At 39.3% G+C, this 23,195-nt stretch overlaps 1 protein-coding gene across 1 annotated transcript in view; it reads right to left on the bottom strand.

The window, feature by feature from the left end:
• The window catches only part of TAF7L (TATA-box binding protein associated factor 7 like), a 30,740-nt gene extending 10,567 nt beyond the window's left edge, over nt 1-20,173 (bottom strand). The window contains exons 1-10 of the mRNA XM_056124131.1: nt 20,108-20,173; nt 18,634-18,712; nt 16,868-17,001; nt 15,711-15,837; nt 14,881-14,936; nt 4,989-5,030; nt 3,577-3,649; nt 2,382-2,495; nt 1,723-1,959; nt 1,411-1,523 (exon numbers count right to left, since the gene is read on the bottom strand). Of these exons, the coding sequence (XP_055980106.1) occupies nt 1,411-1,523; nt 1,723-1,959; nt 2,382-2,495; nt 3,577-3,649; nt 4,989-5,030; nt 14,881-14,936; nt 15,711-15,837; nt 16,868-17,001; nt 18,634-18,712; nt 20,108-20,173 (1,041 nt within the window). The remainder of the gene's footprint in view (nt 1-1,410; nt 1,524-1,722; nt 1,960-2,381; nt 2,496-3,576; nt 3,650-4,988; nt 5,031-14,880; nt 14,937-15,710; nt 15,838-16,867; nt 17,002-18,633; nt 18,713-20,107) is intronic.
• Between the last annotated feature and the right edge of the window lie 3,022 nt (nt 20,174-23,195).

The raw sequence follows: 23,195 nt of genomic DNA, 5'->3' as shown, positions 1-23,195 counted from the left end.
GAGGACAGAACCAGGAGTAAATCCTGACCACCACAGGATTTACTGTGTGACCCCAAACCCCTACCTCCCGATTTCTTTTTAAGAAGAAAAAAACTTAGTTATAACAAAATAGCACTCTTGGTGAAGAATTTATAACACAAAAATTGTACCACATAGCTATAGGGTGACTTGACTTTCTATGGCCTTCATAGCTTTTTTACCTGCCTAAATAGTTGGAATGCTTTTATGTTCTCATTTTCTACAAAACTTTAAATGACCTATGACTATGGTCTATTTAAAAATCTGGCTTGAAGGATTTAAAGAAAGTACAGTGATTAGGGCACCTGTCTAATATATGTGGACCCAGGGTTGATTCCTGGTACCATATGATCCCCCAAGAATTACCAGGTACAAGCCAAGAGGTTTCCTAATCTTACCAGATATAGCTCTGGAGGCCTCAAGCACCCCCGGGTAGCTCAGGTATCTCCAGCACCCAGAGCCCCAGCAGCATCTCATCATGGGGCCTTGTATTGAACCATTGTTCTGTTTTGCTGGGGATCACTGTTGTGGCCCCAAGTACTCCTCAGCACCAATTTCCCCCAATTAACCAAAAATATGCCTTGATATTTGGTGTTTATGCCTCCATTTATTGCACTCAGACAAAATATTAATATTTCTAAGTATTGCATTTAATAATCATAACAATATCACATATTTGTAACAGGGTTTATCCACATATCTTATCTCAACTATTCTAAAGAACAGTATTCTAAGCAGGTATAGCATGCATCACAAAAAATTTAAATTAATTTCATTAGTACTCATTCACTGTGATAAATACATATTATAATAACAACAGGTTTCAAGCTATGACTTACCACTTACTATGTTGCTTGACATGTTACTTAACTTCCCTGTATTTCAATTCCTGATGTATAAAATAGAGCAGTTGCAGTATATTTTAGGGACATAAGAATAAAGTTATATTACATGTAAAATAGCTCTTTAAGGGCCACTCACATAGTTGATGCTCAATATTGGCAATTGGAGGCTGGCAGTGCTCAGGAGTTATTCTAGGCTCTGTGCTCAAGAGTGACCCCAGCAGTGCTCGGGAACCATATGTGCTGTCTAAGATCGAACCAGTTGGCTGAATAAAAGGCAAGTGTCTTACCTCCTATACTATCTCTCTGGAACAATGATGGCAATCATTTCAAGGCTCTTATTTCCTTCCGAATGATGTTTATATAAAATGTAATCAAAATTACTTAGAGAAAAGGAAATAATATTATTTTATCTTCTACTTGGGATTTCTAAGAGGTTGTTTGGATTCATAAATGAGTATGAATGCCACAGAAATGAGATGAGTGGAAACACAGTGATGGAATTTTTAAAGAAATCAAAATAACTTTATACCAGTAAACAAGAATTTACCTTGAGCACCAGGCTTTCTACTTTCATAATGAGATGATTCTGTCTTTGTTCTTTGTTCTGAATCTCTTGGAGTTTGGACTCCAGATAATGAATCTGCTTCTGAATTTGCACAACTAACAGAAATAGAAAGTTTACATATATAAAGAAAGCCAAAGCTAATAGACTGAGATCCAAATCAATTAAAACACTACTATGTATCTGAGTATTAATATTCCAAACTTATTCTTGCATTTAATACAATCTAATATTCCAAGTCAGTTTCTATATCTGCCACCCTCTCTTTACTATCTGTGTTTTTTCCCACTGACTTACCCATTGAACTGGATCCTTCCTTCGCCCCACACCGTTTAAATTCATTTATCTTGGCCTGTAGATCCCTTTCCAGATCTTCACAATCATCATCCTCATCATCCTCATCTTCATCATATTCCTCTTCTTCCTCTTCCACATAACTATAGCAATCATCATAATCCTCTTCATCCTCTATCTCCATATCCTCATCACTGCCACTGTTAGAATCATTGAACATCTCCCGGAGGATATCAGATTCTACTGATTTTAAACAAGAGGAAATTGAAACTATCTGAAGCTTTTAAAATAACATTCACTCCAGCTTCCAATTATACTAATTTTCATCAAATTCACAAAGCAACCAATGAATTCAGAGAATAATTTTTGGTAGGAATACTATTTTCTTCAAAAAATAAGAAATGCAAAAGGCTTTAATATTCATTTATATATTCAATCATCAAAGCATTTACTGTGGGTTAAGGGTCACAGTGTTTAAAACAGTGGGGACAGATGGGAAATTAGAACACCAATATAAAACTCCTAAAACACTGAGGTACCAATAAGAGAAAAGAAGAGTAAAATCATCCTTTTCCTTTGGCCTGTATGTCTATGGAGACTGAATCTCACACTGTCAAAGAATTGTTCTTTCTGAAACTTCAGCTTCTTCTTTACAAATGTACCTGATAGGATACGTTCCTTCTTATGGCCACATTTTTCTTGGGCTATCCCAAAACCTCTAATAAAACCGTGACTTTCTATTTCTATAGTTTTATCTTCACCAATGACTTTCCATCCTGAAAGTCAGAACAGTCAAGGAAAAAAAGGCCAGAATGATCTCTCTTCTATGTGGAACATAAAGAAACATCGTAACAGAATAACAAATGGCCTAAGCAACAGACCCTGAGAACTGGTCTATAGAATTGAGTTTACGTGGGGCCAGAGCAATAGCACAGCAGGTAAAGGACTTGCTGACATGATTTTGATCCCCAGCACCCCATATGGTCCCCTGAGTACTGCCAGGATTGATCCCTGAGAGCAGAGCCAGGAGTAAGTTCTGAGCAACACTAGATGTAGGCCCCCCAAAAGAACTGAGTTTTCCATAGTGGGGCGGGGGGGCTAGTGATGACACTCGGGTAGAAGTTGTGGTGTTGGAATGTTGTATACATCAAACAGTAAGTCACTAAAACTTTAAAAAATTAAAAATAGGGGCTGGAGAGATAGCACAGCGGGTAGGGTGTTTGCCTTGCACGCAGCCGACCCAGGTTCGATTCCCAGCATCCCATATGGTCCCCTGAGCACTGCCAGGAGTGATTTCTGAGTGCAGAGCCAGGAGTAACTCCTGTGCATCGCCGGGTGTGACCCAAAAAAGAAAAAAAATAAAAAATAAAAATATCAGAAAGAAGGGTTGGAGAGATAGTACAATGGGTAGGTACTTTCCTTGCACATAGCCACCCCAGGTTCAATCCCCAGGATCATATAGGTCCCCCAAAGCATAGTCAGGAGTGATCTCTGAGCACAGAGTCAGGAGTAAGCACTGAGCACAGCTGGGTGTGAACCAAAACCCAAAAATAAAATTAAAACAGAAAGAAAGGAAGAGTTATATCTGAAAGGGGAAAACTCTCTAGCTGAAAGTACTACTGAATTTTGTACCTGGATCATTAACGTAGAGAGGTGCCTTACACTGAATTACACAAGTAATTCAGTATAATCCATTACAGGATTTTACTGTTCCTAGTAAAGTTTTCACAAATCTTAAGTTCTACATCCCAAAACCAACACATAAATACCAGACATAAATACAAGAAGTGAAGACTTTCAGCAAGTAAATAGACAAGAGAACAGGCTAGATAAGAAATATTTAGTATAAAAGGATACGAGCTTTGATAGCTTCAGCATCTGAACTCAGCAGTCTTTTCACTTCGTTTTCCACATCGGGACAGTCAATGAACTGAACCAAGGGGGTGGAGTAAAATACCAGTTATTTCATTTAACACCCTTATTTTTTGCTGGAACGCCCTTTTTTCCGTACAAATGAAGCCAAATAACTAGCCTCTTTAGATATATACCCAACCAAATTCCTACTTTAAGTACTGCTATCTATGAAGCAGCATTTACTGAGAGTGTAGGGTCAAGAATTTTGTACAGTAATATCGTTTTTCCCAAATCAATAAAACAGCGGTAGGGCGTTTGCCTTGCACGCAGCCAACATGGCCGACCCGAGTTTGATTCCTCCGCCCCTCTTGGAGAGCCCGGCAAGCTACCGAGAGTATCTCGCCCACACGGCAGAGCCTGGCAAGCTCCCCGTGAAGTACTCAATATGCCAAACACAGTAACAACAAAGTCTCCAATGGAGATGTTACTGGGCCTGCTTGAGCAAATCGATGATCAACGGGAGGGCCTTTACCTTTACCTTTACCTAATTGAGATATTTAGTCTTTTAAATCTGCTACTCTATATTAAGACACTTCTAAGAGATACAACCATTACGCTTCAGCTATTACTTGTCTTGGCCAAATTTAGTAAAACATTGTAATTTCTCATTTGTTATTTAGAGGTAATTTGGTTTAAAAATCCAAATTCCCAATTTTATTTCACTTTACATATCATAATTATAAGTTGATTTCCTATAAAAATTGGATATTAGCTGCATGTTCCCCCTTGAATCAAGTTTTAGACAGTTATTTCCACAGTAACCATAAATAGAAGTTAGAATTCTGAGTGAGAATAAAAATTGCAAACAACTGCTGGTAAAGTGAATACTGTCTTCCAACGAATTATTTTTAAAATAAATATCAGAATGGAGAAATGGATTTTAATTCACAGGGTCACTTATCACAGTCTTCCTCCCATTGTTCATCGATTTGCTCGAGCGGGCCCAGTAACATTGTGAGACTTGTTACTGTATTTGGCATATCGAATACATCACGGGTAACTTGCCAGACTTTGCCGTGCGGGCGAGATACTCTCATAGCTTGCTGGGCTCTCCGAGAGGGGCTGAGGAATTGAACTTGAGTTGGCCATGTTGGCTACGTGCAAGGCAAACGCCCTACCCGTTGTGCTAGGCCAAATTCTACCTTTTCCTCTAGGACATTACTAGATAATAAACAATGAATTAATTTTTCAGTAAAAAGAATTGATTGTGTGTATATGGGATTAGAGAGTATATATAATAAATAAAACTTGAAAGCAAACTTTATTATTTAAATTAATTTTTAGTTTTTTGTTTTAAATTAATGAGATATGAACATACAAAGGATAAACAATAAGTCAGATTGTGACTGCTGTACCTCAGTAAAGCTCATTTCTTCAATTTCTTTTAAATCCAAGTCCTATGAATTAAAACACAATAAATAAGGTTATATTAAGATTACCATGCTTCCTTAAACCTTAAAGAGTTCTAAAACTTATTCATAACTTAGTTTTTATTTAATAGACACTCGATAAATGCTGTTGACTATAGTATAAAAGTCAACATGAGTCTTTATTCTACAGTTTAGATTGCAAACGTCAACATAGTAAACTTTCAACTACTCCCAAATTGATTTAATGAGAATCCTATCAGAATTTACAACAAGGTCTTTTAAAAACAGAGAAATTTATTCTAAATTTTATATGGAATAGTACAGCTGTCAAATGTCTAAAACAATCATAACAAGGGAAAATGAAATGTGAACAAACAGTCTTCCTGATTTCAAAAGTTATTTTCATATGGTCAGAGAGACAGTACAGAAGGGAAGGCAATGGTACCACATATGGTCCCCTGAGTACCCCCAGGAATCACTCTTGAGCACAGATCAGAAATAACCTTTAAGCCAAGATTAGTACTGGGAATTTTGCTCCATGGTTTGGAGGCCAGCCACACATGCTAGGGGAAAAGGAAGCTCAAATAGAGAAAGGATCACCAAATAAAGGTATTGGGAAGATCCTCCCAGGATGGGAGAAGCATGCTGAAAGTAGACTATAGACCAAACATGATTGCCACTCAATGCCTCTTTTGCAAACCACAACACCCAAAAGGAGAGAGAGAACAGAAGGGAATGCCCTGCCACAGAGGCAGGGTGGGATGGGGGGATGGGGGGTGGGAGAGATACTGGGATCCGTGGTGGTGGGAAATGGGCACTGGGGGAGGGATGGGTATTTGATCATTGTATAATTGAAATTGGACTGGAGTGATAGCACAACGGGTAGGGCGTTTGCCTTGCACGCAGCCAATATGGCCGACCTGAGTTCGATTCCTCCACCCCTCTCGGAGAGCCTGGCAAGCTACCGAGAGTATCTTGCCCGCTCAGCAGAGCCTGGCAAGCTACCCGTGATGTATTCGATATGCCAAACACAGTAACAAGTCTCACAATGTTACTGGGCCCGCTCGAGCAAAATGGATGAACAACGGGAGGACCATAACCATGACCGTGATAATTGAAACCCAAGCACAAAAATTTGTAAGTCTACAACTGTCCCTCATGGTGTCTCACTAATAAAAAAAAAATAAATAAAAGGAAAAAAAAGAAATAACCTTTAAGTACTCCAGGTGTGGACCAACCCACCCCCTCCACATAAAAGCAAAGCTTTTAGAGGATGTGGGGTAGGCAAAAAGTTCTTAAACTAATTACATAAAGCAATAGCAATAGCATTAAGAGGCCAAAAAATCAATAAATTGGACCTTATCAAACAAACAAAACCTTTTACTCTTTGAAGGACACTGTGAAGATGAAAAAACAAGCTAAGGACAGAGAAAACATTTTCAGGCCATATATCTGATAAAATACTAGTACTTAGAATAGAAAAAGCTCTTAAATATCAACAGTGAAAAACAATTCATCTATAAAGCAGTCAAAAAGCCAAATATGAATTCACGTATACGTGGGCCTTTAATTTATGACAAAGAAGTCAAGTCCATACAACCGAAAAAGGAACATCTCTTCAACAAGCAATGCTATAAAAACTGGACAGACATTTTTAAAAAGAAAACTAGATCACTATTTAATATCATACACAGAAATTGGGCTGGAGAGATAGCACAGCAGGTAGGGTGTTTGCCTTGTACGTGGCCAACATGACCGACCCCGGTTCGACTCCTCTGCCCCTCTCGGAGAGCCCACAAAGCCACCAAGAGTATCTCGCCCGCACGACAAAGCCTGGCAAGCTTCCCGTGACGTATTCAATATGCCAAACACAGTAACAACGAGTCTCTCAATGGAGACATTACTGGGCCCGCTCGAGCAAATCGATGAACAATGGGAGGACAGTGCTACAGTGCTACACAGAAATTAACAGGAAATGGTCTCAAGATTTGGACATTGGGTCTGATATTTTACGAAGCCATAAAATACGTAAGAAAAAAAAACAGATGATACACTCTAGGTCCTCCACATGTATTTGGGGACTCCATGAACAAGGCAAACAAAAACAAGAATAAATAAATGGAATACAGAAAATTTAAGTTTATCCACAGACAATGAAACTACCATCAAAAAGACAGCATAGAAATCGGGAGACAATATTTGAACACACATGTGTCAAAGAATTGATATCCAAAATAATCAATGAATTCACACATCTTGCAGCTAGAAAACAGAACAGGGATTAAGACTCAAAACTGGACAAGGAAGTGTAATGTAATAAGGGGGGTTGCCTAGATCACCCTCAACCCAAGAGTACAGGGAAGAGAAGGTCAGAGAGGAAAGAAATAAAGGGTAGAAGGAAGAAAAGAAAAGGAAGTAATGAGGTAACAGGGGTCAGGGCTTTAGTTATGTCAGTGATGGGGGAGAGTGGTATAGCTATATATCCGAGCCTGGCAAGCTCCCTGTGACGTATTCCATATACCAAACACAGTAACAACAAGTCTCACAATGGAGATGTTACTAGGCCCGCTCTAGCAAATCGATGAACAACAGGAGGACAGTGACAGGACAGTGACAGTGACAGAGACAGACTTAAAAGTACTGAAAACATAAGATCTAAGCTCCAACCACTGAACTTTGAAATGTGCCTGTCAAGGTGGCAGGAGGGGCACAAGGGGCAGGAGGGAGTCTGGGAACACTGGTGGAGGGAATTTACCATGGTCGTGGGACTGGTGTTATATGCCTAAAACTCAACTATCAATAACTTTGTAAATTACTGTTGTTTAACTTTTTTAATTAAAGAAGACTCATACCTGTTATGCACCCAATCCAAGTTCAATCCTTGTAACCATATGGCATCTAAAGCACCACTGGGTATAGGCTGGTTGCTCCTAAGCACCACCAGGATTACCTTGGTAGTCTGAGGCACCAGAAGGCAAGAGTAGCACTTTATCCTCAGGCCATAGCATAAACTACACTTGGCTGGCTGAGAATCAATAGCAAGGTCCTGGACCTCCACCCCAAATGCAGCTTAGAAGCCCCCACAGAAAGAAATTAACACGGATAACAACAAAAAGCAAAGAGTCCAGTCCAAAATATGAACAAAAAAACTTAATAGGACACTTCTTCAAAGAAGATATGCAGATGGCCCACACATGTAAAAATGTTCAATATCACTTGAAATTTTTCAAAGCATAGCCATATTAGATATCATCTCAAACCTGTGAGAATTAGTTATTATTTTTAAAAATGAGCAAAAATTATCAGTGGGTACACTGGGTAGGACAGTGGGTATTACAGTACAGTACAGTACAGTACAGTATGTAGAACATTTGTCTTGCATGTGGTCAACCCGGGTTTGATCTCTGGCACCCCATATAATCTCCCGAGCCCACCATGAGTGATACCTGAGCTCTGAGCCAGGAGTAAGCCCTGAGCACTGCCAGGTATGGCCCAAAAACTAAAACAAAAAACATTTAAAAAATTCTGGCAAGGATGTGAAAACAAAAGGAACCCTGCTCACTATTGGTGGTGAAGTAATTGGATGCAATCTCTATGGAAAATGATAGAATGAATCCTCCCCCAAATGAAAAAGCAACTACTGTATGATCCAGAACTATCACTACTTAGGTTATGTTTTGGTGGTGGTGGGCTCCCAAGTGGTGCTCAAGGAAGTCAGGGAACCCAACCAGTGATCTACTAGGTGCCAGTTCAGCACAAGATGTGTTGCAGGTTGAGCTCTGCTGTGCCAGGGATAATTGGACCATTCTGATGGTGCTGGAGACATCCAGGGCCACAGTAGTCATATTTGGGGGGGGGGGGTCTCAAAGGCTACACTCAGCAATACTTATAGGACTGTGTGGTTCCAGGAATTGAACCTGGATTCAGAGCTTGCTTGCCAGGCATGCACCCTAACCAATGTACTATCACCCAGCAACCCCCACCCGTTTTTTATTAATTCAAAGGATATGAATACACTAATTTGGAAAGAGATCTAAAAGGAAATAAAAAAAAGTTTGGAAGAACGAAAAAAGAAAAAAAAGAATTTGAAACAACAGAAAAGTTAATTAAAAATAAGAATGATTTTTTTAAAAAGAGGAGGCTCCACACAGCTAGAGGGAACAAGCACAGATGGGTGTGGCCCAAAACAAAAATAAGGATCTGAAAGAACTTATATAAAAAGAAAAGCCCATAGACTCACAATGAATCTATCAAATGAGACTCCATCAGCCATAAAAAAAACGGAGAGATATAATACAAAAACTCAATGAAATGAACACTACAGGGACAATACTCTATATAGCTAGATTATCATTCATATTTGAAGGAACTATACAGAGCTTCGTAGATAGGCAATATCTTAGAGAATTTATAGCCTTGAACCTACTTTTGCAAGAAACGTTAAAAGAGCTTTTGAAAAAGACAAGACAAACTTCTCAGCACTTTGCCACTGAGTGTGATATTCACTCGTGATGCTTATGGTTGCCTTTCTAGACTAAGGAAGGTTTGTTTAATCTTAGTTTGCTGAGGGATTTTATACTTTTCCAATAATTAATGTGTCATGTATATTGAATGTGCTACATGTATTGAGGTGATTGCATTACACCCATAGAGATTTTTATTACAAGTTATTATTAATGCATATACTTAAGCAGACACTCTATTTTCTAACATGAATCCAATATTTTCTTTTGAGGATAAAACACATTTTTATACCTTTATGGGTCTATTCAGATTTTCCCTTAAATTTTTCTTAATTCTCCTGTCCTCACTCTCACTATAGTGTACACTTGAAGGATTTATCTATTTCATGTAAACTTCACTTGTTTAATTAATTTTGGGGAAGCCCGTATTTGGCTGTGCTTGGGGCTTACTCCTGGCTCTGTGCTCAGGGATCACATCTGGAAGGCTCAGCAAACTAGATAGGGGATGTCAGGAATCATATCCAGGTAGGCCATGTGCAACAACCCTACCCATCGTACTATCCCTCTGGCCCTGGCTGTCCTCGCCAGGGCCCCTTGGAGGGGAGTGGGTTGAGTTTCCCTCCCCGCCCCGACCAGGGTTCCTGCAGCCGAAGACCTCCAGAACCAGCCACCACCATGCTGAGACCACTCTCCGCACACATGAAGGTACCGGCAGAGGAACAAAGGCATGCGGGTCCCGGGACTGAGATCTCCAAGCCTACTCGGATTGGGGCTGAGCATCCTCCACCCAGATCCTCCAAATTCCAGTAGGCGGAGGTCACACCCACCAACTGGCCCCCTGATGCCGTGTAATCCCATCAATGGCCAAGACTCAAAGACTATAAAACCCAGCTCCCAGAAGCTAGACATCTTATTATCTCATTTCTACTTTGGACAAACTGGCAGGCTACCGAATGTAACCTGCCCACATGGCAGAGTCTGGCAAACTCCCCGTGGCGTACCCAATATGCCAAATACCAGTAACAATGATGGGTCTCATTCTCCTAACTCTGAAAGAGCCTTGAATATGGCACTTTTTTAAAAAATCTCAGGGCTAGGACGAAGGAGACGTTACTGGGGCCTGCTCGAGGCAATCGACAAATAACAGGATGGTCGTGATGGTGAACATAAAATCATTCATATCTTTTGTAAATTTATGTACAAATAAAAAGAGAAAGATACATTTTGAAAAAAATTCATCAACTTGTCATTAATTTTCAATTTTGTGGAATTTCATGAGTTTAGCTTTAGTTATCTATATGTGTGTAGATGTCTATCACTATCTCTACAATTTAAAAAATCACTTATGAAATGAGTCAGAAGGAGAATGACTGCATTCATTTGTGGTATATAAAATATATATAGTCGATGACTAATATCCATGGCCAGGGAAAACAGGAGTTAGGAGGACTGGTCAATGGTTGGAACTAACCACAAGAGTGTGTGGGGTTGAGGGTAGATAAGGTCTATCTCACAGTGATTCAATAAAAAAAACTTAACCACAGCACTCAAAAGGAGAGAGATAACAAAAGGGAATGCTCTGCTACAGAGGTAGGGTAGGATGGTGGGATGGGGGTGGGAGGGATACTGGGATTGGTGGTGGTGGAGAATGGGCACTGGTGGAGGGATGGGTATTCGATCATTGTATAACTGAAACCCAAGCACAAAAATTTGTAAGTCTACAACTGTACCTCATGGTGTTTCACTAATAAAAATTTAAGGGAAAAAATTAAAAGAGCACTAATATGTGGGATATAAAGAAACAATGTAAGGGAACAGATGACCAAAATAATCATAACTGAAGATTTTTGTCTATAGAATTGAGCTTACATGGGAGGAGATTGGCTGAGAAGCCTTTGGGACACTGGTGGAGAGGAACAGACATTCTGGTGATGGGTACGGTGTTGAAATAATGTATGCAAAATAAGTATAATTAACAGTATTGTCAATTATACCTTAATCCAATACCTCAATAAAAGTAAGAAAAAGAAAAGAAATTCACATTGCTAAGTTCAAAACAGCATTATTTACAATAACGAAAATGCAAAATCAACCTAAATGCCCATTAACAGATAATAGTTAAAGAAGCTGTGGTATATATACTGCATAAAATATTACTCTAGCTTTAAAAATTATAAAATTGTGACTTATGAAAAGTGTTGGATCTTGAGGTAGTTATGCTAAGTGAAATGAGTAAGCAAATTAAAGAATAACTAAATGGTTTCACTAGATAGATAGATAGATAGATAGATAGATAGATAGATAGAAGTAAATCAAGGAAACTTGCAAAAACCAAGAAGTCTAGACTTGCTGAAAATTATAATTGTTACCAGAAGGAAAAAGGGATGGCTTGCCTCCAAGCCATAATTAGAGGGGTCATATTAGTTGAGGGACAGCACTGGAGCTTGGTGTTTAGTTCAGGGAAACCTATACATATAGAGAGGTATTACTGTATGTCCCTGAAATTCCACAGTTTGTAAAGTAATGACAAACCCACTTTTAAAACAGTGGGGGGAGAAAATGGGCAAAAAGTCATGAAAAACATATCATTAAGTGAATATTATAATGTCTCTATGTATAGATGGGAAACAAGAACATGAGATGTTCAATATCATTAGTCATAAGAGAAATACAAACTAAGATCAGAGTGAGATTAGTCACATCAAAAATAATGACTAATTTTTAAAGGGTTTTGGGAGGATCCTCCCAGGATGGGAGATGCGTGCTGAAAGTAGACTCTAGACCAAACATGATTGCCACTCAATGCCTCTTCTGCAAGCCACAGCACCCAAAAGGAGAGAGAGAACAAGGGGGAATGCCCTGCCACAGAGGCAGGATGGGATGGGGGGTGGGAGGGAGGGATATTGGGATCAGTGGTGGTAGAGAATGGGCACTGGTGGAGGGATGGGTATTCGATCATTGTATAATTGAAACCCAAGCACAAAAATTTGTAAATCTACAACTGTACCTCACGAGTTTCACTAATAAAAATTTTAAAAAATAATAATAGCTAATTTTTTAAAATATTAGTGATGACATAAAGCTGGTAAGGATGTAGAGAAATTAGAACTCACAATCAGATCCCACATATACTGCTGGTGGGAATGAAAAATGGGGCAATACCTCTAGAAAAGAGCATGGTAATTGTCTTATTAAAAACCAAATATTCAATTGTGATATGAACTAAAAATTGTATTCCTCATCATTTACCTAAAAGAAATAATTAGATAGATTCACATGAAAAAAATCAGGCTCAGTAGGGCTGGAGAAATACTACAGCTGGTAAAGCACTTGTCTTTTATGTGGTTGATGCAGGTTCAATCCCTGGCACCCAATATGGTCACTTGAACCTCCCAGACTGAGGAGTAAGCCTGGAGTAACACTGGGCTGGCACCCAAAACAAGAAAGTTGCTCAAAGCTTTATTTATAATAACCCCAAACTAGAAATACTCCAGATGTCTTTCAATGGGTGAAAAGCTAAGCTGTGGTATATTCATAACCAGGAATACTACTTAACCACAAAAAGGAAAGTACTATTGATATGTGGGAAAACTTTCACATGGCGCAGAATGAAAGTACAGTGAATACGGTGTTTGCCGTGGATGTGGTTGACCCGTGTTCAATCCCCAGCATTCCACATGGTCCCCCAAGCACTGCCAGAAGTAATTCCTGAGCACAATGCCTGGAGTAACCCCTGAGTGTTGCTAGGTGTGATTCAAAAAAGCAAAAAAGGGAAAACTTTCATAAATTTTTTTTTGCTTTTCTGGTCACACCTGACGATGCACAGGGGTTATTCCTGGCTCTGTACTCAGGAATCACTCCTGGCAGTACTCAGGGGACCACATGGGATGCTAGGAATCAAACCCGGGTTGGCCGCGTGCAAAGCAAACACCCTACCTGCTGTACTATCACTCCATCCCCATACTTTCATAGATCTTAAGGGAATTATGTCAAGTGTAAATAAAGGTCAGTGTTAAATTATATATTATATTATTCCATTTACGACATCCTCAAAATGACAAAGATATACAGATAGAGAATATATAAATGACAGGAGTTAGAGATTGCAGGTGTAGAGTAGGAAGATGGTGGGTGTGACTATATAAAAGAGCAATACAAGGGATCCTTATAGTGATTCAACTGTTCAGTATTTTAACTGTGTCAGAGTTCTAACATTATTTGACCTATTGCCCCCTTTACAGAAAAAAAAATAAGAACTTCAGCATCCGGCTATAAATCTTCTCTTTTAAAGAGAATAAATATAAAGCAATCCCCAAGACCACTAAATTGGTTCAACAAGCCCCAAAGGCCATATTTCCCAGTTCTGGAAACAAGGATGTAGGTAGACACCTGAACATATACACGGGATAAAGCTTCATAGAACTAAAAAGCCATAAATGTGTACACATGGTGTACATACACAGGAGTACAACTAAACTGAAAAAATTTAAATTGGTTGGTGAGCTGTAATAATGTCATTTTTTGTTTGTGTCCATTGAACTATAGTTTTGACAAAAAGTTACAATGTGGCAAGAGAGTAAAGAGTACACAGCATTCCTTATTTACTTATTTTTTGGGACTTCTTCCGAAGTCCATTTTCAGTGGATCGAGAGGCGACTCTTGGCTATCAGCCAACCAGGAGAGAAGTTTAATGATACAGCCTGAGAATTCAGTGCTTGTACTGAGAAGCACCAGGGTCACCCTGGCAGTGTTCTTAGCACCCAGAGCTGCACCCAGTGGTGCGTGAGAAGTCATGTGGTACTAGAAATTGAATCCTGGTCAGGCACAGCCAAAGGATGTGCCCTAACTCATGAATTATCGCCACAACCCTCTCTTACTAATTACAACTGCATGTAAATCTACAATTCTTTGCCCCAAAATATTTAAGTTTAATATTAAAAATAAACCAAACAAAATAAACCAGTACTCTTGCAGCTTGCCCATGGCTTCCACAATTCTAAGGTGAAATTCAAACTATAATCACAATTCACAGTCCTCAGATTCTGGATGGGTTCACTTTAGAACTGTATCTTGCAGGGCTGGCATGTTGTTCAGTGGTAGAGTATTCACCTTGAATGTTTGAGGCCCTGGGTCCAATTCCTAGCACCACCAAGAAAAACGAAAGTAAACCAACAACGGAATCTTTATCTTGCAATCAAAAACTAAAAACATGAGTGAAAGTTTCAAATTTATGACACGTCTATAAGATTCACAACCACAAGAGTCAGATTTAACCTAGCTTACTTAGCTTATAATAAACTAATGTTTGTTAAACATGTAATGAATGATCATATTAATCCTAATTGACTGCTCTCTTTCCCTCCCAATTCCTCTTCCAGACAACCCAATAGACACAAAAATACCATGAATCTCACCTTTTTCCTTATTTTTCTGAACCTTTTCTTTCTGACGTTCTTAAGTGGTGGAGCAACTAGAATAAATTGAACATAGTGAAATGTAAATATGACTGGTAGTAATCACATATTTATCTGAATCTGATAAGGAGAATGGTGGTTCTATAAGAAAATAGTTCGGGGCTGGAGCCCAGCGGGTAGGGCGTTAGCCTTGCACGTGGCCAACCTAGGTTCCATTCCTAGCATCCCATATGGTCCCCCGAGCACTGCCAGGAGTAATTCCTGAGTGTATTCACCAGGAGTAACCCCTGTGCATCGCCGGGTGTGGCCCCAAAAGAGGAAAGAAACAGAAAATGATTCATAACATGACTTGTTCACTTAAGAGTGTTTGGCTTGGGGTTGGAGTGATAGTACAGCGGGTAAGGCATTTGCCTTGCATGCGGCCAACCCGGGTTTGATTCCCAGCCCATATGGTCCCCCGAGCACCGCCAGGAGTAATTCCTGAGTGCAAAAGCTGGGAGTAATCCCTGTGTATCGCCGAGTGTGACCCCCCCCACAAAAAAAAACAAACAAAAAAAGAGTGTTTGGCTTAGGGCGAAGGAGAAATAGTTCAACTGTCTGGGCAAATACGTGCATGCATGAAGTTCAATCCCTGGCACCATTGGGGATGACACCGTGAACCTGGAGTTAGTATTCGTGACCTAAAGAACCACCAGGTTTGTCCATAAAACAGTGTGTCTGACTGCCTAATGAACCAAACACCTAGTTGTGGTGACAGAACATGGCTCAGAAGTAATTAGGATTCTGCAGATAATGTAGATAGCCAGAATGAGCAACATCTGGTGACTTACTGCCATGCTTCCAGGCAGAACGTTTTGATTTCACCCTTTCATTTCTCACGATTGTTTTCAGATCATCAGAGGAAGTTGATTTTTCCGAAGAAGAGCGGGTATCAATGTGACCAGTGCACACAAGCATCTATACTTAACACAGACAAAGATGTTGAATATGGAAATAAATTTAGGGCTAGTCATAAATCATGATCATTCTTATCACTTAAAACCCTGGAACACAGAGGTAAAGATAATGCTACTTGGCATTTCCAGAAAATTAATTGCTACATACTTTGATATTCATTCTCTCTGTGTGTATATGGACTTTGAATTTTGTTGATTTTTATTTTATTTTAGGCTGAAGTGCTTACCATTGCAGGACTGTGTTGAAAACAGTTATACTTTAGCATTTTTATTTAGAAAAGAAACAAGAAATAACCATAAAGATAATGATTAAGGGAATGGAGTGATAGCACAGCGGGTAGGGCATTTGCCTTGCACGCGGCCAACCCAGGTTTGATTCCCAGCATCCCATATGGTCCCCCGAGCACAGCAAGAAATAATTCCTTAGTGCAGAGCCAGGAGTAACTCCTGTGCATCGCCAGGTGTGACCCAAAAAGCAAAAAAAAAAAGATAATGAGTAAGAACCAATACAAAACCCCATAGGTTAACAGCATATGCTTTCGAAGAAAGTTCAGAAGACCTCAGATGTTTATATGTTTCAAATAGTGAAAGCCACCAATAGTGAAAGCCACCATAAGGTGCAACCAGGGGACTCTAAATGTCATTTGGATAAATAAAGTGGTGAATTTTATAAATCAAACACCAAACTGAAACTTAACATTGTATTCCTGTGCAATTGATCTGGAAATGAGAAATGATAGCAGCAACTGTATGCCAAGTAGAAAGGAGCACTAAAATAAAAAAGGACCAGTTGCAAGGCAAATCTTTTGTTTTGGGGCCACACCTGGAAGTTCTTAGGACTTACTCATGGCTCTGAACTCAGGAATTACTACTGGTGGGTTCAAGAGATCATATGGGATGCTAGAGACAGAACCTGGGTTGGCCACTTGCAAGGCAAAAAAACCCCCACTATATTATCAATCTAGCCCCAAAGGCAAGTCTTTGAAGGATGTGAGAACTTGAAGATGAAAACTCTGTAATACCATACATACCTGAGAAATGTCTGCTGTTTTATAAAAGGTTTTTCTATCTAAAGTTTTCAAGCTTCCAATAATACAAGGCAAATTAACCAGTCTAGCAGTTAGTGAGACATCTTCTACCTCAACAGCTGCATAATTTCTACCTGCTAAAGAGAAGTAGAAATAAAATTAAACGTGATATCTTTCTAATGTATAGTACTGTTTCATCTTTTGGTTTGTTTTTTGTTTTGTTTTGTTTTGTAGAGATACATTCTGCAGTACTCAGGCTCTGCACTCAGGGATCACTTCTGGTGGGCTCAGGAGACAATATGGGTAACAGAGATCAAACCGAGATCGGCAACATGCAAAGCAAGTACCTTACCTGCTGTACTATCTCTCCATGTACTCTTAAGTCTCCTGTGTATGCATAATGAAGATTTATGTGGGACAAGCTAGTCCTTCCACAAAACAAACCTATTTCTCAGAATGCTAAAGTTGCGTATGCAGTTCACAGAGAAAAGAAGGCAGAGTTATGCATATGACCAAATGTAGCTAAGTTTCTTGGTAATGGCTGTGAACTGATATGCTGATAAAATAGTAAATGTTTCATTCTCATCTTTAAAATCAAACTACAGGGGCCAAAGAAATAGTAGAACAGGTAAGGAGCTTGCCTGGAGCACAGAGGCAGGAGTAAGCCCTGACCACAGCTGGGTGCGAAGGAAAGGAAGGAAGGAAGGAAGGAAGGAAGGAAGGAAGGAAGGAAGGAAGTTAAATTAATTCATTTTGGCACTTAGAAGCATTCAGTCATGTCATTGTGTGTTTTCAAGGTTTGAATTTTGTCTGTAAGGAACACAAAGAGGGAAGGTTATTATTATTTATCTTTGGCAGTGAGGTTGAGCACTATGAAAGAGATTTTCACTTCTTTTGAATGTTTCTGTCTTATTTGAATTTTCTAATCATGAACATTTACTACTTTTTAAAATATTTTTCAATAACGACTACTGGAATGGTGACTATGGACCAATTTTAATATTCCTTATATACTTCTCTGTACTAAAGAACATATTGTATTTATTAATTTGGTTTAGAGATGCACCTAAAAGTGCTTAAGGTTTACTCCTGACTCTGTGCTTAGGGGTCACTCCTGGTGGTCCTCGAGGTACCATATGCACTACCAAGGATCAAACTGGGGTCTGCTGCAAGCAAGGCAAGTGCTTTAATTCTTTACTATCTCTCTGGCCCCATAAATAATTTATTTAAGAGATAAAGACATATCACCTTTTTAAACAAAGAACAGTCTACTCATATATCATTCCCTATAGGTGCTTAAAAATCACAAAGCTTGTATGTATAAGGTAATCTTCAGTATTAAAACCTCAAAGTTGATCCCAAGTTCTTTATGTGCATTATGACAATTACCTCAAATTTAATAAATATTACTTCCATTCCTCTTAAAACATGAGCTGTGGCCCAAGAATGTGGTTCAATGTAGAACACATGCCTTGCATGTTTGATTCCCTAGGTTCAGGCAGAGGCAGCATACATACATACACACACATAGGAGTGGGCCAGCCAGGGCTTTAGCTCAGTGGTACAGACCATGTTATGCATGTTTGAGACTCTGGGTTTCAGTACAAGTACCAAAAAGAAGGAGATAGCAATGACTTAAGTCTTTAAGTCCATTAAGGAAGTTATCAAATATTTTGTCACTTTTTAAAATCTTAGTATAATGCCTATTACATAGTAATCTCTTAATAATTTACAGTCCTATAAATAGTAAATACATATTAAATACTTACGAGTTAAGTCAATTCTTAGTTTATTTTTTGTGGAGACATTTCTGGAATGTGCTATCTCTTTTACAGCGCAGGCATATTCCTAAAATGGAGGTAAACTGAAAAATCAGGACGATTGTCTACTTAGCAAACAATAGAGCAGATATGTCTGAAACAGTTTTCCCTTAGAATAAAACCTTAACGTTCCCAAATGTTTATTTTAATTTTTTTATTTGTTTGATTTTGAATGACACTCAGTGATGCTCAGGGGTTACTCCTGACTCTGCACTCAGGAATTACTCCTTGCAGTGCTCAGGGGATAATATGGGATACCAGGGATTGAACCCAGGTCTGCTGCATGCAGTGCAAGAGCCCTACCTGCTGTACTATCTCTCCAGCCCCTTAAACTTCCCAAACCTTCCCAGAAGGACTAGTCAATGGTTGGAAGCTCGCGACGAGAGTATCTGCGGGGCAAAGGGCAGTTAGAATAGAGCAGAAACCAGTGTGACAACAGATAGAAATGATCATTTTGGACAGGAATTGAGTTTTGAAAATAAGTAAAGGGATATACCTGGTAACCTTTCAGTATCTGTATTGCAAGTCATATGGCCCAAAAAGAAAGAGAGAGGAGGGAGAGAGCGAGAGAGAAAGTGTGTGAAAGAGAGGCTGAGAGAGAAAAGTGTCTGCCATAGAGGCAGGTGGGGGGGCAGGAGAGAAATTGGGATATTGGTGGTGGGAAATGTACACTGGTGAAAGGACTGGTGTTGGAACATTGTATGACTGAAACCCAACCATGAGCAATTTTGTAACTGTGTATCTCATTGTGATTCAATAAAAAACTTCCCAAACCTTTATAACAATGCCAAGCATTGAACAAATTAAGCTGAAGCTGATTCCACTCTCATTGCTCTTCTTTAGTATTTACTGTTAATTCCTTCTTCTAGCTCTGTTCCTGCCCCTCATTAGGGCCTTTTAGTTGTAGTTGCTAAGGAAAGGTAATTTGCTGATTACATTAATTAACCCTCATTGTTGGGAAAATGCTTTTCAGAATCCCATCCTAAATATAGCTTTTAGACTAAATATTACTTGAACTCAGGTATCACTGGGGAAAGAGATTCTAAAACTGTGTAGAGTGTCACACTTAAGTGTAAATCTTCAACCACTTTGCATCGTGATTAGTTTGAAGGACACAGGGCTGTTATTCTCACTGACTTTGAGGTGATGGAAAGGAACTTAGAAAAGTCTTATCTTGATAAGTGACCAAATTCATCATTGTCACAAGTGTATATCAGGAAGTCAATCCACATTATATGTAATATAGACAAAACAAAGAATCATGCTAAAAGAGTACACACTAAGATAGAATGGTTTAATAGATCATGGTTCCTAAGAAAAAAGTGTCAGTTTTATTATTGTATTTTAAGTAGAAATACTATAGAACTGAGCAGAACTTATACTCATGCACTGAATAAAAGTCTGAGGTACAGGGGTTTCTTACCAAAGGTACACGCAATATAAATTGGTTCTCCAGTTCGTATGGAGGGTCGTCCAGGGTTTGAACCATCACTTGTTTTGAGTTCATGGAAAAAAAAAAGCAACTGTTACCAAAATACTCCTCTGACTCCCTCTGCTGACCACTTCTGGTAAAACATGTTCAAATTAAGGTCTTAGAATATATATATATAGAGAGAGAGAGAGAGAGAGAGAGAGAGAGAGAGAGAGAGAGAGAAAGAGAGACACAACTTGAGTAACCCAAGAAGTGAAATCATTTCCCCTCCCCTCCACAATATTACTATTTCCCAAAATTATCTCAAATTGCATGATAAAAAATTAAGTTTTTAAAATTTTAAACACTGTGATTTACAAAGTTCATAAGACAGCTGTTTCAGGCCTTCAGGCATCCAGTGTTGCAACAACAATTCCACCACCAGTGTGACCTTCAGTCCACCAATGTCCCAATTTTCCCACCCAACCACACAGCCTGTCCCTTAGCAGGCAGGCACAAATGTACTTTATATTGCTTGTTACAACAAAATGGCAAATAGAATGAATTATCAGAAAACAGATCCAAAAACTCAGCATGTGATCATTCTTATATCTCACAAAGGTGTTACTAAATGACTAGGTAATTGCCTAAAGAGAAATGAAGAGTTTGAATAAAATAACTTTAAGGATATTCTTTTTTTAATTTTTATTAGTAAGACATCATGAGGTACAGTTGTAGACTTACAATTTTTTGTGCTTGGGTTTCAATTATGCAATGATCAAATACCCATCCCTCCACCAGTGCCCATTTCCTACCACCACAAATCCCAGTATCCCTCCCACCCCCTGTCCCCCCCCCATCCCACCGTGCCTCTGTGGCAGGGCATTCCCTTTTGTTCTCTCTCTCTTGTTGGGTGTTGTGGTTTGCAAAAGAGGCAATGGGTGATAATCATGTTTGGTCTATAGTCTACTTTCAGCATGCTTCTCCCATCCTGGGAGGATCCTCCTAACACCCTTTATTTGGTGTTCCCTTCTCTATCTGAGCTCCCTTTTCCCCTAGGCATGTGTGGCTGGCCTCTAAGCCATGGAGTAAAATTCCTGGTACTAATCTCGGCCATTCTTGGGTGTTAGTCTCCTATTTTGTTACTTTATGTTCCCCAGATGAATGCAACCTTTATATGTCTATCCCTCTCTTTCTGAGTCATTTCGGTATTGCTGGGTCAAATGGGAGTTCAATTTCTAATTTTTTGAGAATCGTCCATACTGTTTTCCAAAAGGGCTGAACCAGTTGGCATTCCCACCAGCAGTGAAGGAGGGTCCCTTTCTCGCCACACCTGTGCCAGCACTGGTTGCTTTAGATTCTCAGGTAAAGGACTACAATTCATCAGCATAATGGTTGCTACCAAATCAAACTACAGATCTCTGCAGGATATCTTATAAAACAAAGGCCAAAATCAGTACAAAACTTCTGGCAGAAATTGTTTATGATGATTTTGAATAATTTTTCAGTATTTCACTTGCCTTAACAGATTCATATGATTGGGGCTAGAGTGATAGCACAGCGGATAGGGTGTTTGCTTTGCACGCGGCCAAAACAGGTTCGATTCCCAGCATCCCATAGGGCCCCCCGAGCACCACCAGGAATAATTCCTGAGTGCATAAGCCAGGAGTAACCCCTGTGCATTGCTGGGTGTGCCCCCAAAAGCTAAAAACACACACACAAAAAGATTCGTAGGATTAATCAGCTGGACTTTTAATCCTAAATCAGTAATAATTGCTCTGAAATGGCTTGGGGCTGGTTCTCAGGGCTAATTCCTGGACCAGTGTTCAGGTCCCCTAACAGGGTCCAGGGACAAGTTGTGGTGTCAGGAATCAAACCCAGATTGGCTGCATACAAAGGAAGTGCCCTACCCATGGTACTATCTCTCCAGTCCCAGAATCCAATGTTTATGGCTAGATTATATGAGTACATCCTAACATCATGGGTTGATATGAAGGGTATATATAATACAATTTGTTAATCACTGACAATTACATTAGCATGTTCATTCAAATATGCTAGGCATAACACTCAACCTGTTAGGCCTATATTCCACCTAATCTTTACAACAAACACTTATTTGGAATAGCCCTAAAGGAATCCTAAAATGAATTTATTTGAATTTTAAAAAGACACCTTATGTAAAATGAACAATCTCTTCCAAATTAATGTTTATTTTAAATCTTACTTTCTATTTCTTTAGGAAATACATCTCTTAGTATTATGTTCTGGATGTTAGGGTCCTGGGACTGCATAGTATCCTGAACACCAAGTGGGAAGTGGCACTCCCCAAAATAAACCAAAAAACACATACAGGATATGGGGTATTAGTGAGTAGGGCATTTGCCTTGCATGTGGCTGACCCAGGTTCAATCACTGGCACCACATATGATCACAGATAGTCTGTATCTAGCACCTGAGCCTAGCTATGAGTGAACACGGAGCCAGGTATAAGCCATGAATACCTCTGGGTGTAACATTTAAAAAAAAGAAAGAAAAACCATCTACAGGCAGGGGATGAAGCTTAAGGGAACAAGGAATGAAGAATTTGCCTTGCGTGAACTTAGGCGAAGACCTGCAAACAAAAAACAAACAAAAACCACAAACAAGTAGGTCTAAACCCTACTTTATTAAATCAGTTATTAATTACTATTTCTGTCTTTTAGTGTGACTTCAGAAATCACAAGAAAGGTACAGTATAGGTCAGAACCATAATACAGTGGGTAGGGTGACTGCCTTGCATAGCCAACTCGGATTCAATCCCTGGCATCCCATATGGTACCTTGAGCCTCTCCTCAAGTGATCAGTGAGCAGAGAGCCAGGAATATGAGCACCACTGTGTATGGCCCAAAAGCCAAAAAAATTAAAATAATAAAAGTACACTAAATACAAGAGATGTCAGTAATGAAAATGCAAAGATTTCCCAGAATGAGAGGGGGAGAAAAGAAGATTTAGCCATTAATAATGAGTCATTTTTCTCTCAATACTTCATACAGCTATATATATACACAAATATATATAAAAATAGGGGCTGGAGCAATAACACAACGAGTAGGGTATT

Source organism: Sorex fumeus, unplaced genomic scaffold (assembly GCF_029834395.1).
Source record: "Sorex fumeus unplaced genomic scaffold, SorFum_2.1 ptg000050l, whole genome shotgun sequence".
NCBI lineage: Eukaryota > Metazoa > Chordata > Mammalia > Eulipotyphla > Soricidae > Sorex > Sorex fumeus.
This window is presented reverse-complemented; position numbering and strand designations above follow the sequence as displayed.